Raw genomic sequence first — 13,374 nt, 5'->3', positions numbered from 1 at the left:
TGGAAGACAAAGGTCGCCTAGAGCTGGACACTGAGAACTTGTTAGAGAATAGAAGCAAGATATCTACTATCTTGTTGTTACCGGCCAAAAGATATAATAGTTAGTAAGATTCACGAATAATATGTCTGCTTTACATTATACCAGTAAAGTACGATAGTGAATGCATGCATTTTGCCAGTAGAGTAGGAAAATAGCTTATAAAAATCAGCGTTGGCTTACATATAAGGACTAGCTGACGCCAATGAGCTAAAATAGTCCATTCCAGGCCAGTACAGTCTTAATTTACTGGCATAATTTATATCATATAATATTCTAGAGCTAGATATTATAAACAACATATTTTTATAGTTGAAACAGCGCTTGAGATAATTCTATGTGAAATAACAAAAAATCTTCTATCAATCTTACATTAAGAGTGTTTTTCAGCAAAAGGCATTGAAGTAATTTGATTTTTTGATATTTTAAGAGCCAAATCATCTTTATCGTCCTAAAAATACATCACCAAAGTTTCATAACAATTTGTTTAATGCCTTAAGGCTTTGGTAACAACAAACATTGAGTTTTATTCATACACACTTTCTCAATCAATAAAAGTACACAACAATGACCAGAAAAAACCATTCAGAAAACTCCCAAACTAAGCTAATTGAGTAATACCTTAATAATAGTAATCCGACTATTTAACTACAGTAATACTGAATACTTATTGACAACGGTGTAAATATTGATTACAATATTTTATAACTCATTTTATTACTTTACCTAGAAAGTAGAAAACAATAGGTGGCTAACATTGTTTAAGAAAGAATCCTCGGTAAACTTCTAAGCTTATTTGAATTTATAATTTCTCAGATAAGTATCTGTTTTTCTGATAAACAGTGTATTTTTATAACTTGATCTCCATAGAGTAATGTTTTTCGTGCGTATGTTCGAGTATATATGCCTTGGTATTGGTATATGGCGGGGATCAAACCAAAACTCTAACGTTACAAGTAAAGTGCTTAACCCCTGTGCCATCACCGACATATACTTCTGGCCTATTCAATAGCTGCAGATACTCATTCTGCTTAGCAAAATATTATTTGAATCAGAAGTTTGTATTTTAGTTGTATTTTGATGAGTTAAGTATTCTATTGCTAAATATAGTTATTAAATAAACATTAGTAAGTCTGTTAGCATAGCCTTGTGTCGTAATGCACAGCCTTATTCGTAAATCATCGACCTTAGTCGTCAAAAACACATAGAGATGAATTAGATGTTGCATTTTAACTTAGGCATGAGTTTAAATGAACAAATACATTAACATTCTAAAAAAATAAGTATTTAGTTTAACTTACATTTCCCTTAATAACAATTAGTAATAGGTCATAATGAATCATAGAACAAAAGTAATCCATTGTTGGGAAGTGTACAGTCAGCTGCATAAATATTACATTTACAATGGTGCAGGAACTTGTATACGCCTTCAGGATTAAAAATAATTAGCTCGTATCTACATTCATACTTGTTAACGCCAAATACGTGTATACATATTTTTGAAATCGTAGGCGTGTACTAGTTTTTAAAGTTTTTTTCAATGTATTCATATTTGTGCAGCTGACTGTACTATGTATGATTAATAAATTGACAGTTTACTATGATTCAAGAATGAACATAAAACCACATTAAACCTTTTAATAGAGACGTGGTTTTTCAAATAAATTTACACTTTGTATAATTGTTCGCAACGTCGAAGAATAGTCTGATAGTTGATTAAATTGAGTTAAAGAAAGCTAATAACTGTTTCCGATTAAAAATCACACGCGAATTTGTGTTAATGATTGAATAATTATAAAAAGATTCTATAGAGAATATAAATAAGGTTTATATATCAGTTGCGTCAACCGCGACTTCGTTCGCGTGGTATTAAAAAAAAACTTAATAAGTATCATATGTGATCTTCCAGACTATGCTCTACATCTATGCCGCCACCGAGATCTGTTAAGCCGCTTGCAGATACTTTTAACAAACATCCATCCATACATCCATCCAAACATTCGCATTTATAATATTAATAAGTAACACATGAAATCTGGATTGCTTACCAATTATTTAGATGAAAAGTCCAACATCACTTAAGCAAATTGTACACAAAACCAATCCTTGAAGGATCCATTATTTACAACGTATTTTTAAACTGTAACACCAAAGTCTACTGTGATATTATATTAAAACAATTGAATGCGTTACAATGTAAAGACTTGGATGTACTAGATTTAAATAAAACGTTCCCTTCAGTATATATGTATGTAATCATAGTGCGTAAGAATCTAGGAATTTATCTGATTACAATAACATGCAACTTGGGAATGTGTTCGTTTTAGTAAGATTATGACAATTGTTATATTTTACTTCCATACCTAATGTGTCAAGTGTTTCTAGTTCGGAAGACGTGGATAAAGTAAAAACACCTCATCTGAGATGTGTTTGTTGTGACAATGTTATGAGATATCAATTGACAGTTATCAGTTATTAAAATATGATAAAAAATACACTTAAAAGTAACAAAATAATATCGTGAATAACTCTATTTTTTGTTATATTGTCTATATTAAATGATCTTACTTCTTAATCTTCCTAATATTATAAATGCGAATGTTTATTTTGATGGATAAATGTATGTTTGGTATGCGATGGACTGGCAGGAGAAGGCGTAAGACAGGCGACTTTGGCGATCTCTTGTGTCGGAGGCCAATACCCACTTTGGATCGATGCGCCAGCGGAGTAAGTAATGTATGTTAGAAGGTATGTCCAGAACGGCTTAACGGATCTAGATGAAATTTGCCATAGATGTAGAGCATAGTCTGGAAGAACACATAGGCTACGAATTAAGTTTTTTTTGTTGATATTTAGGATTAGATATAGGTAGATTTTTACTATGTAAGTAACATATTGCATAATAAATTTTCTACGTGACATCAAACTATCGTTAGGGCGACCTATCTACTTAAGGATAGATTATTGTGTTGGTACGTGTGTGTGTAATTTTTACAAGATTCATATACATAGCACAGGTCATGTCTTTCAACATTTTCCATGAGGGCCTTGCCCCTCTCTATCATATCACAGAGAGCAATGTCCGTATACTGTAAACATATATGAACAGAGTCACTACTCCCGTACACATGGCAAATTATAATTACCAATATTAATAACCAAGCCAATCACACCTCTAAAACCATTAAACATAAGTACGAAAGTGCCTTGTATAAAACACTATGTGCTGATGTACTTGTTTGTAGCGGTGTACAATAATCGGCAATTTTTTAATTGAAATAGTAATTTGGCTTGAGACAAGTGTTAATTATTGTAGATGTGATATGACGGAACTTGATAAATTATTTGATAAAATAAACAGGAAAAATATAGAATATTGTAGTGTTCATATTTGTATTACTAAATATAATTGGTTATTGATACAAATCTTAATATTACGTAAACACATCGACAACGAAATATTGAAAACATGTTGTTTCTGAATAACTAATCTTACTTCTTGTTAATTATACTAATTATTTTACTAATATTATAGATGCGAAAGTTTCGATGGATAGATGGATGTTTGTAAGAAGCTGTCTCCGAAACGGCTCAACGGATCTTGATGGGATTCTCTGGAAGAAGACATAGGTTACTTTTTACGTTTTGTGTATTTCCGTGCGAATGGAGTCACGGGTGAAAGCTAGTTTAATTATAATTACATAAGTAATTGTATGAAAAAGACGAATTTACTGTTAGATCCCACTACCGAAAACTCATACCTAAATAATTTTATCATCCCTACAAATTTAATTGTTTAGTTTTCCCCGAAGTGAAATCGCACCGTTACACTGTCGAGAATATGTATTGCAGATAGGAAAGTTTTGTATTTTTATATGTAAGGAGTAAACTCAAAAACTAAACCGATCATTAAGTAACATGAGGTGAGGCTATATCACTGGATTTATTTTTAATTCCTGGCAGAGAGGTCATTAATAAACATAATATTATTTATTATACTAGTTTAGTTTAAGTGAGAAAAATCTACGCTTAGGGCCACTTAATTACCCAACCATTAACCCTGCTATGAATGCCCCGGTATAAAACTTGTGTTATTATTCCTTTAAAATCCATAACAATTATAATCATTTTAGATAAGAACAAACAAACACACTTTGAACAAACACATTTAAATAATAAGCTCTTGTTAATAACATTTACTAATAATCTTTTATAGTTCAATGCTTGAATTAATTACATTCTTGGATTTCATTTTATAGATTACTAGGTTACGCCCGCGACTCCGTCCGTACAGAGTTAAAAACAAACTTAATAAGTAGCCTGTGTGTTCTTCCAGACTATGTTCTACATCTGTGTAAGATTTCATCAAGATTCGCTTAGCCTTTCCAGAGATATCTTTAAACAAACATCCATCCATCGCATTTATAATATTAGTAAGATAGTAAAATTTTCGCTTGCCTTAAATTCGAATTTTAACTTTTAAATCGCGGTACATAATTTAAAAATCGAACACAATTTAAAATCAAACATTTATTTGGATTACATTTTCAGAACTTCTTTTCACCAGTTCGCGAAATTCCTTTAAAAATAGGTAAAATATTTTCGTTTCACGTAAAAATGTAAGAAAAAAAATTGAGTATTTATTTTTAATTGTTTGTTTCATCTATGGGTTTAAGGCTTTCGGCTTTAACAAAGACTTCAACAATAGAATTGGTTAGAAAACAAAACAAAACACAACTGTTAATACTAATTTAAAGATTATCAGCTAAACTGCAACTAAACGCTTTTCAAATTTTTCTTTGAATTGACTTTATTACTTTAAGAAGTAAAGGATGTACTAAGCGCAGGTATAAAGGTGCGAGTTTCATAAAAAACTTTGCTAGGACTGTGATATCGAAAACACTATTCTAGATAATTTGCGTAAGTTTTACTTAAATATAGTATATCATATTATTATGTATATTGTATAGATATAATGACTATGGCCTAGTCACCCTTAACTTAGGGTAGGCTCCGAGTCCCTCGGTGGGGACGTGTAGTGAGCTGATGATGATGATGATAGATATAATGTGTTTATGAATTTTCAAAGGATTATTATAGGCTGTTCCCGTGACTTTATCCACTCGGAATTTAAAAATCTAGTAAGATATAATAGCCTATAGAACTCAGGGATAGTATAGCTTCCCAATAGCGTATGAATTTCTCAAATCGGTTTAGTAATTTGGCCAGTACAAAGAAAAAACAAGCAAATAAATCTTATCTTTTTTATTATTAGTATAGAAGAAAAAAAAAACAAATTCATACTTTTAAACTTAGATTTATGAAATTTTAAATAAATAATTTTTAATTATGAATATAAAGTGGATAAAATCGCATTATACTATTATGTCACTTATGAAATCAATCAGTTTTTCATCATTCATAGTTTACACGTGCGCGAGCGCATCCGTCATGTGTTGATAACGAATTGCAACGATTTAGATTTTACATTGTAACATTGTAGTTGAGGGCAAAGTTGACAATTTATCTATCTATTGCCAATTAAAGTCGCGGAAAACGATCAATTTCTGACTCAAATACACTTTAATGAAGCTCTATAAAGTTCTCTAAATTTTTAGCACAATTTAACTCGTAATAAGGCCAAAAAGACGACTAAGTTCCAATCTGTGGAGTGACTTTCTGAATCTAAAATTACTAGATAACACTTAAGCCTTGTGTGACAGTTCATTGTTGTCATACCAACACATTACGAACTAGTATTTAAGATAAAAAATTGTAACAAGATCTTTACTCCTTATGCGATATCTTACTTATATTATAAATACGAATGTATGGATGGATTGATGAAAGTTTGTTAGAAGCAACGGTTGTATGTATCTCGATGAAATTTCTCATAGATGTATAACATAGTATGGGAGAACACATAGGCTACAAATTGAGTTTTTTTTTTAAATTTCGCGCGGACGTAGTTGCGGGCGACAGCTAATTTTTAATAAGTTTAAGTAAAACAAGTTTAAATGCTAACAGAAGACAGTATATCAGGCAAGCGAAGTCGCGGGCACAGTTAAACATACAGTTTGATTTAGATGGTTCACTCTTTGTATCCCAAGTACCTACAACTATCAAGAAAACAAACAAGCTACAATAATAATCGTTGTTACAAAGGTCACTAAGATAATGAGTGAAGGTAAACTACGCAGTGTGTTTGCACTTATTTTGTTAAATTATTAATCTTATTTCATTAAATAGTAACATATTTTCGTAACAAATAATAATAAAAGAAAGATGTAAACTAACGAAATAAAAACAAAAAATATTTTAAAACATATTTATTTATAAAATTACATTTTGATGTTATATGAAGATTTTTTTCAGACCGTATTTTAAGCAAACCCTATTTCATACTTTTAAATCCTGTTAAATTTTGTTTTCGATTCTCAAATACATTTTTAATTAAATTCAAGTCTATGAAAACAACTGTCTCACTTCTTACTAATAAAAACACAACGAAATCTAAGTCAAAATAAGTAAATACAAAATTTTATAATTAATATTTCTCTCTTAATTTTTTTCTGCACTTAATCTTTCTCTAAGTTAATTAAAATGACTACTATGTTGATTGCTTAAACCTTTATTAAATGTATTGACTTGTAGGATCATTGTCCGTTTTATAGTCCTCGGTGATAGGAGGTCAAACGCCCGTAGGGGTCCTATTTACAAACAGAGTTATATATCATTACACTTTCTTGTAATAATGAGTCACCAAAGTTTACGGACCTTAGGATTTCAAATAACAACAACTAGTTGTTTTTAATTCTGATACAAGTAAGCAAGATGTTGATTACTTCATCAAAAACTATAAAAAGGATAAATATATATTTTTATGGTTTTCAACATTAAATTAGCCATAAAAGGATAAATATAAGCGTTAAAATTGGAAAACATTATTATTGAAAAACTAAAATAGATAAAAGCAAACATCAAATACTTTAAAAGTTTAATTTCTTTCAAAAACTAATGTTTCAACTCAAATTATTCAAACTTTCGTGAGACATTATAATAAACTTATATACAAACACACTCACGTATATTCGTCTGGTGGCGGCACCGACTAGTTTAAAGCCCATCGGGGGCCCTTCATCAGGGTGATTGGGAGTGGTGCTCTGTGAGCGACGGGCCGCGTCCGCGAAATAATATCAGTCCCACTCACCCTGATAAAGGGCCCATGGGCTCGAAACTAGTCGGTGCCGCCACCGGACGAATATACGTAAGTGTTTAGCCATTTTTATATAAGTTTATTTTAGCTCAGTTGATTACTGTACGAGGTTACCAATAGTTGTAGTAAAAAAACATTTTTAAAATAAAAAAAAAACTGTTAACATAAACAAGAGATAAACATAAATGTAGTTACTATAAATAAATATTTTTATATTTATATATTATAATCTGACTACGATTTAGAGACGAGAAAATGGCACTTGCAAGAAATAAATGTAAAGTTCATTGACCAAATGCTTATTGTACTACCGTTGTTGTGTTTCCACTGTACAAAAACATGTTATCATCAGTAAATGTCTTAAAAATAGACATAACATGTTTTTGAATGTAATTTTTAGTTGTGAAAACTGGAAATTGAGTCTACATTTACCCTTTTATTTCTCACTTCTTTCCTCGAATTGCATGTGGCGACATCTACGCTTACGGTGTATCTGAAAATGGAAAGCAAACTCTTTAATTTTTTTTCTAGTTTCCTTAAAATTATTTACTATAACAGCTATGATAGTAATATAATAAATGCGAAAGTTTAGATGGATGAATGAATGGATAGATGGATGGATGGATGGATGTTTGAAGGTATCTCCATAACGGTTAAACGGATCTCGATGAAATTTGGCATACATAAAAAATATAGTCTGGAAGAACACATGGACTACTGATTATATTATTTTTTAATTCCGCGCGAACGGAGTCGCGGACGACAGCTAGTAGTATGATAATAAAATAATCTAGCTTTAATAAAGATTTTAGTTATTATTTCTATTCCAATTCTTGCATCATCTTTAACCATTATTGCGTCACAGTTTTGCCTGTTCAAAGTATCAAGATACATTCAAACTGTACTATAGTTTAACAAAAGCAATTGCGCAGCATGGTGGGCAGACGTACTGCGCATTTCATATTATTCCAATAGGCGACGCGACAAAATTTAACTTTAAAATTTTATTGCCTCCCGAGAGGCATAATTTTGATATACGACAATTGAAGAATGCGAAAAGATATTGTAAAGTCGGAGTCTCACTGTTGGCGAATTTAATGGGCGAAGATAAAGGGATTTTTCGCTGCAATAACGTCGCTTTTATATTGATGTATGGATTACGCTAGCACTCGCGCCACACCCTATGCTGATGGTTACAAAGTTCTGTTTGTTGGTTGAGAAAAACTGATGATGCATTTATTATTTTTTCATACTTATTACTGACTAGCTGTTGCACTAGCTTTTTATCATACGCCAATATTTTATTTCTTATCTATGTATATCCACTATTTTATTTTATAATTTAGAAACTACGTGAGTTTTGACTTAGTCCTTAGTCCTAAGTCTAGTGACCTAAGTCTTGCTGTCTATGCGAGAAATAATTTTTACTTTTATAATATTTTAAATTAAACTCTAGTTACTTAGTTATATATTATTTAAATACAAGTTGTAAATTAATCGTTTGCAGAAGGATGTTGTTTTTAAAACAGTAATTATTTTCCAGTTACATTGCTTTGCAGTTAAAATGCATGTATATAAATTGTGCAGGACTTGGCGAGCTTCCCTGCGCATATTTCTGTTGCGGAGCTTTTAAGGATACACTCACTTCGTACAGCTTTGTTCGGAATTAATGTATTTGATATTTTTAATTGTATGGAAATGTAAAAAACATTACTAAGATTTATGTTTTTTATCAAACTGACAGTTATATATGAATATATAATATGTTTGTGCTCGTCTGTATGTAAATTTATTCGTAACGGCGTAGAGCCTAAATGACTGGATCAATTTTAACAAGTACTAAAATATTGCTATGCATATTTGCATTATTTAGGGAAGAGATTTAGACTTAATCTGTAATACTCCAAAACTACAGTTAGAAACTTTTTAGTTAAATACATGTTTTAGAACGTTGACGTGGTTATAAAAAAAGTATGTTTTAGCTTGTAATTAATACACTTTTTAAGTTTTTTTTTATTTCTCAATATTTAGGGCAAAGTAAATTTAAACAGCAACACTATTCTGGTATAGATGCGTGCATGGTCACCCCCTGAAGTTTGGCTGCCTCCCAAATGTAGGCGTTACGTAAGACTCAACCGCCATCATTGTGAGAGCTTAACTCTGCCAGAATTATACCACTTACAACATACAAACTTACAAACATAATTGCATGGGATTCAACCAAATGCATTCATGTAAATTGTTATATCGTTGGATAAATAGTTTTGGGAAAATTTTCCACTTTTAGAAGATTCAAGAATTGGAATTTTTAGAGTACGTTTAACCCTAAATTCGACGAAATTTTTTGTAGCAAAAAAATCAGTTCTTTTTAAGTAAAGTCATACTTACATAATTTTCTCTAAACTAATTCAGTAGATTTTTTTAATTAGTTGTTCGTCACACTGAACACCATCGAATTAAGGGTTAAAAATAAATTATTAAATGGAACTTACCCCTATATATAAAAGTCGAATCTACTGACGATGTATCCTATATTATATTCCACACCGACGTTGATAATAGCAACATACAAAAATATCTGAAAAAAAATTTAAAATTTTAACAGTAGAATACAGGCTTGAAGCGCTAGCTAATTCGTAGTTTCGTCTGATGAATGTGTTTGCTTTTCTAATATTTGAAATGTTACTTTATACAGAAACATTTTAAAAGTCATTATCATGCCGTTATAAAAATATGTTTTAACACAACTAAATAAGGTTCAAAATTGCGTTAATTTGCATAGCATAGGACGGGTAAGTTTTTACGGTCCTATTTATATTCGTACAAGGAATAAACTGAATGAAATGATAGCTGATTTACGATTGTATACGATGTTTCATGAATTTGAAAATATGTTTCATTTTATTATGTTTTATATTTATCTACTGTTGTTCATAAAAATGAGGGAAAAAATTGTAAAGGATATAATGCTTTTTGCATCGAAAAATAATTATTTTGTAGCGAATTTAGCGACGTTTATAGTGTTTTAATCTACGTATAAAAGTACAATATCTTACCTTCAAGATCTTCGTGGATGAAGAGTTTGTTTTTGTTCCTGTCATTCTAATCTGAAATCATACTCTATAAAACATAGAAATAAAACGTACAGGATGTTTTATATACCTAAATGTAAATTAACACACATGTTGAAAACAATGAACTTTTAAGTACTTGTTAATTTAAGTCTAGTCTAGAAAAAATAGTGAGTCATTTCGCCGTACATAGGTCTAACATATAATAAAACTTTAAATCCAGTTTTAAAAATAACTTGTTCATGGCCTGGGATTTCAGAGAGCGGCTGAATAAGTTCTACTTTACGAGTGAATATAACGCGAGAAACTTTCCAACGGTAGCAGTTTCCAAAATAATCTTTATACTATAGAAAATAAAGTCGAAAATAGAACTGAAACTAAACGAATAGATAATAAAATGGTTATGCATTTTTGGAAATCGTAAAACAAAACTGCAATAGTAACACAAAAAGTTATAATACCCAATGAAGAACCAGCCAGTTATTCAATGGGCATTAACAAAGGAACGTGGAATAAACATTAAAAAAAATAAAGTTGGTTACAGCGAAAAAAACAATTGAATAACTAAATAATAAATAACAGTAAAAGTTAAAATATGATCAGCAAACTTATTCATTTCTCGGCATAAAGTAGATCAAGGATTGCTCGTTTAAGAAAATGACAGCGAAAATAAATTCAACTCTGCCCCAAATGTAGCAGACGTCTGAACAGCAGACGATGATTTGACAAAATCTAAAACATGTCCATTCTACTAATATACATTACGACTACAATGGAAACGGTCGGGTAACTGAAATTATGAAAAAGAACTTATCCATTTGTAAGAAAAATACATAAGGAACGTGGAAAGAAATCTATTTTCTTGTAAAAAGGCTGGAGGGAAAAGGGATGAGTTTTATACGAACATATGATAATTTAAAACGGTCATCAGTAAAATAAATTATCTGATAATGAACTATAGTAAGGAATTGTAGGCGAATGGGGATTTAAATAGAGTCTCACGGTCTATTAATTTACGTTGTTTGATGAAAACGTTGACTAAAGAAGATATATTAAGTAAATCTCAGTAATTATTTAATCAAGAAATTAGATGAAGTTACGAAATTTATCGAAGATTGAAATATAATGACTAAACTGGGTGAGGTTATTAGTATTTCTGATTTTATTCAGCCACTATCTGTAGACAGAACTTGATTAATATTAGGTACAAAATTCAATGAAAATTGTGCCAGATCAAATATAGTGTTAGCAAGTATACCAAGATGGGTGTAACCTTTATCAACTTGATTTGTGAACTTTTGTTTGTTGTATTGTTTGCAGGATGTTCAAACCTCTATGTGCAATAGCGATGATCTCTCGCATACTGTGGTCTTCTTCTGGTGGGCGCTCCGTGTGCGTGTCGGCGGCGCGCGCCAGGATTTGCCGCACCACGTCCCGTGGCGGCGCGCCCAGCGGCCGCGGTCTCGTGCGCAGCCCCAGCTGCAACAACAACACACAATCACACTGTAGAAGTAAGAGACAATGAAGCTAATGAAGGCTAGCATTATTTAACTGAATATATAAATATTACCTTTGCGAGTATTTGTGTCTTGATGTGGTCGAGTCGCGCGGGATCCGCGAGGGTGTGCGGGTGCGCACTGTGTTCTGAGTGCGCAGAGTGCGCTTGGTGCGCGGAGTGCGCAGTCTGCGAGTCGTGCGTAGTGTGCGTAATGGTCGCTAAGTGCGAAGTGTGCGCTGTATGCGCTGTGTGAGTCGAGTGCGCCGTGTGCGCCGTGTGCGCAGGTGGCGCAGGGGGCGCGGCGGTCGCGGCGGGCGTGGCGCTGGCGGCGCGCGGCCGGCCCGGCGCGAGCGCGAGCGCCGCACACACAAGCAGCCAGGCGCGCATGGGCGCCTAGCCGAGCGCGCTCAGCCCGCGCCATCGGCACCGCGCCCTCGGGACATCTCGATGCCTGCATACAAAACAAATCTCGTCAAGAAACCTTGTGAGGTTAGAGTAGAGATTCCTGAATTGGCCCAGGACTTAATGATGAAACATAGAGACCAAAGTACATTACGTTGGCGGGAAATAAAATTGAACGGTTTCGAAGTTGTAGAACAAAATGTAGCAGCAGTTGTTCACTGGAACCAGTAACTTTGAGAGAGATCTACGAGAAAAAAGTATTAACAAAAAACTAAGAAAGTCTAAATTTAGATTCCTTTATAAATCACATTATATTTAAAAGGGCACCAATAACGACTTAAGTTAATTTATACTGGCTTTATTAAAACCTTATTTTAACAAGTGTTTTCAAACTTTTGGTAATAAAATAAGATCAGAGAATTGGGTTGAGAAGATAGAACCATTAATTACGTTAATAAAAAACTTGTGTATATTTTATTAGCTCACAGATTGAGTAATACAAGCCTCTCCTTTAATTATTTCTAACGAGTTTGTCTATCCAACTTCATTATTAGGTATAATATATTTTACCGATTTCCCTCTTATTAAAAAGTTTTTTTATTAAACACAGTAATTCTAATTACTTATCTAAAACTACAAAAGTCTGTCTGAAACTATAAAATAATAAACATAAGCTGAAATTAATCCTAAAATGTATCAACAAATGACTTCATCATTCTCTAACAAGTTGTTAACTTACGACCTGGGAGGGAACTACCTTCATTTCCGGACAGGGAAATGTTTTCTCCGGTATTTCAAACCATAAAGACTATTTGCGCGTTTTTCATATTAAATAGAACTTAGAACTTGGAATAAAATCAACAGTCATTACTAATTAATTAATACTAATATTATAAAGAAAGTAACGAATTATCAATCATGTTTTCTAAATGTTTTTTTCTATGTAACATACAGACGATACAATTTTATTAATTATGCTTATTTTTAGTTAAGATAAAAGCTTTTATTATAATAACTTTGAGTGATAACTTCGTCTAACCTACGTCATAACTTAATGGAGTAGGCCTACACTGGTGTGAATTTATTCCTTGATATATATGTCTTGATTCCATCCGATGGCTCAGGGGTTAAAGCACTTGACTTGTAATCTT

At 32.1% G+C, this 13,374-nt stretch overlaps 1 protein-coding gene and 1 long non-coding RNA gene across 2 annotated transcripts; both read right to left on the bottom strand.

Annotated features, from left to right (window-relative positions):
- Window positions 1–6,600: 6,600 nt before the first annotated feature.
- On the bottom strand, window positions 6,601–11,186 carry LOC106123106 (uncharacterized). The gene is made up of 4 exons (XR_001228144.1): window positions 10,309–11,186; window positions 9,745–9,830; window positions 7,685–7,745; window positions 6,601–6,746 (listed from the first exon to the last, which is right to left on the bottom strand). It is a non-coding gene; the product is annotated as an uncharacterized LOC106123106 (long non-coding RNA).
- Window positions 11,187–11,220: 34 nt separating this feature from the next.
- Window positions 11,221–12,208, bottom strand: LOC106123061 (uncharacterized). Its single transcript, XM_013319195.1, has 2 exons — window positions 11,894–12,208; window positions 11,221–11,802 (listed from the first exon to the last, which is right to left on the bottom strand). Exons 1-2 carry the CDS (start codon window positions 12,206–12,208, stop codon window positions 11,602–11,604), a joined length of 516 nt encoding a protein of 171 aa, XP_013174649.1. The 3' UTR covers window positions 11,221–11,601.
- Between the last annotated feature and the right edge of the window lie 1,166 nt (window positions 12,209–13,374).

The sequence above is a fragment of the Papilio xuthus genome, unplaced genomic scaffold, assembly GCF_000836235.2.
Source record: "Papilio xuthus unplaced genomic scaffold, Pxut_1.1 DF826159.1, whole genome shotgun sequence".
NCBI classification, from domain to species: domain Eukaryota; kingdom Metazoa; phylum Arthropoda; class Insecta; order Lepidoptera; family Papilionidae; genus Papilio; species Papilio xuthus.
Note: the sequence above shows the minus strand (reverse complement) of the source record. Positions and strands in the feature narration are given on the sequence as shown.

Coding starts and splice junctions, on each gene's coding strand:
- LOC106123061 (XM_013319195.1), bottom strand. CDS start 12,208: ATGCGCGCCTGGCTGCTTGTGTGTGCGGCGCTCGCGCTCGCGCCGGGC. Junction 11,803..11,893: donor AGACACAAATACTCGCAAAG/GTAATATTTATA, acceptor TTGTTGTTGCAG/CTGGGGCTGCGCACGAGACC.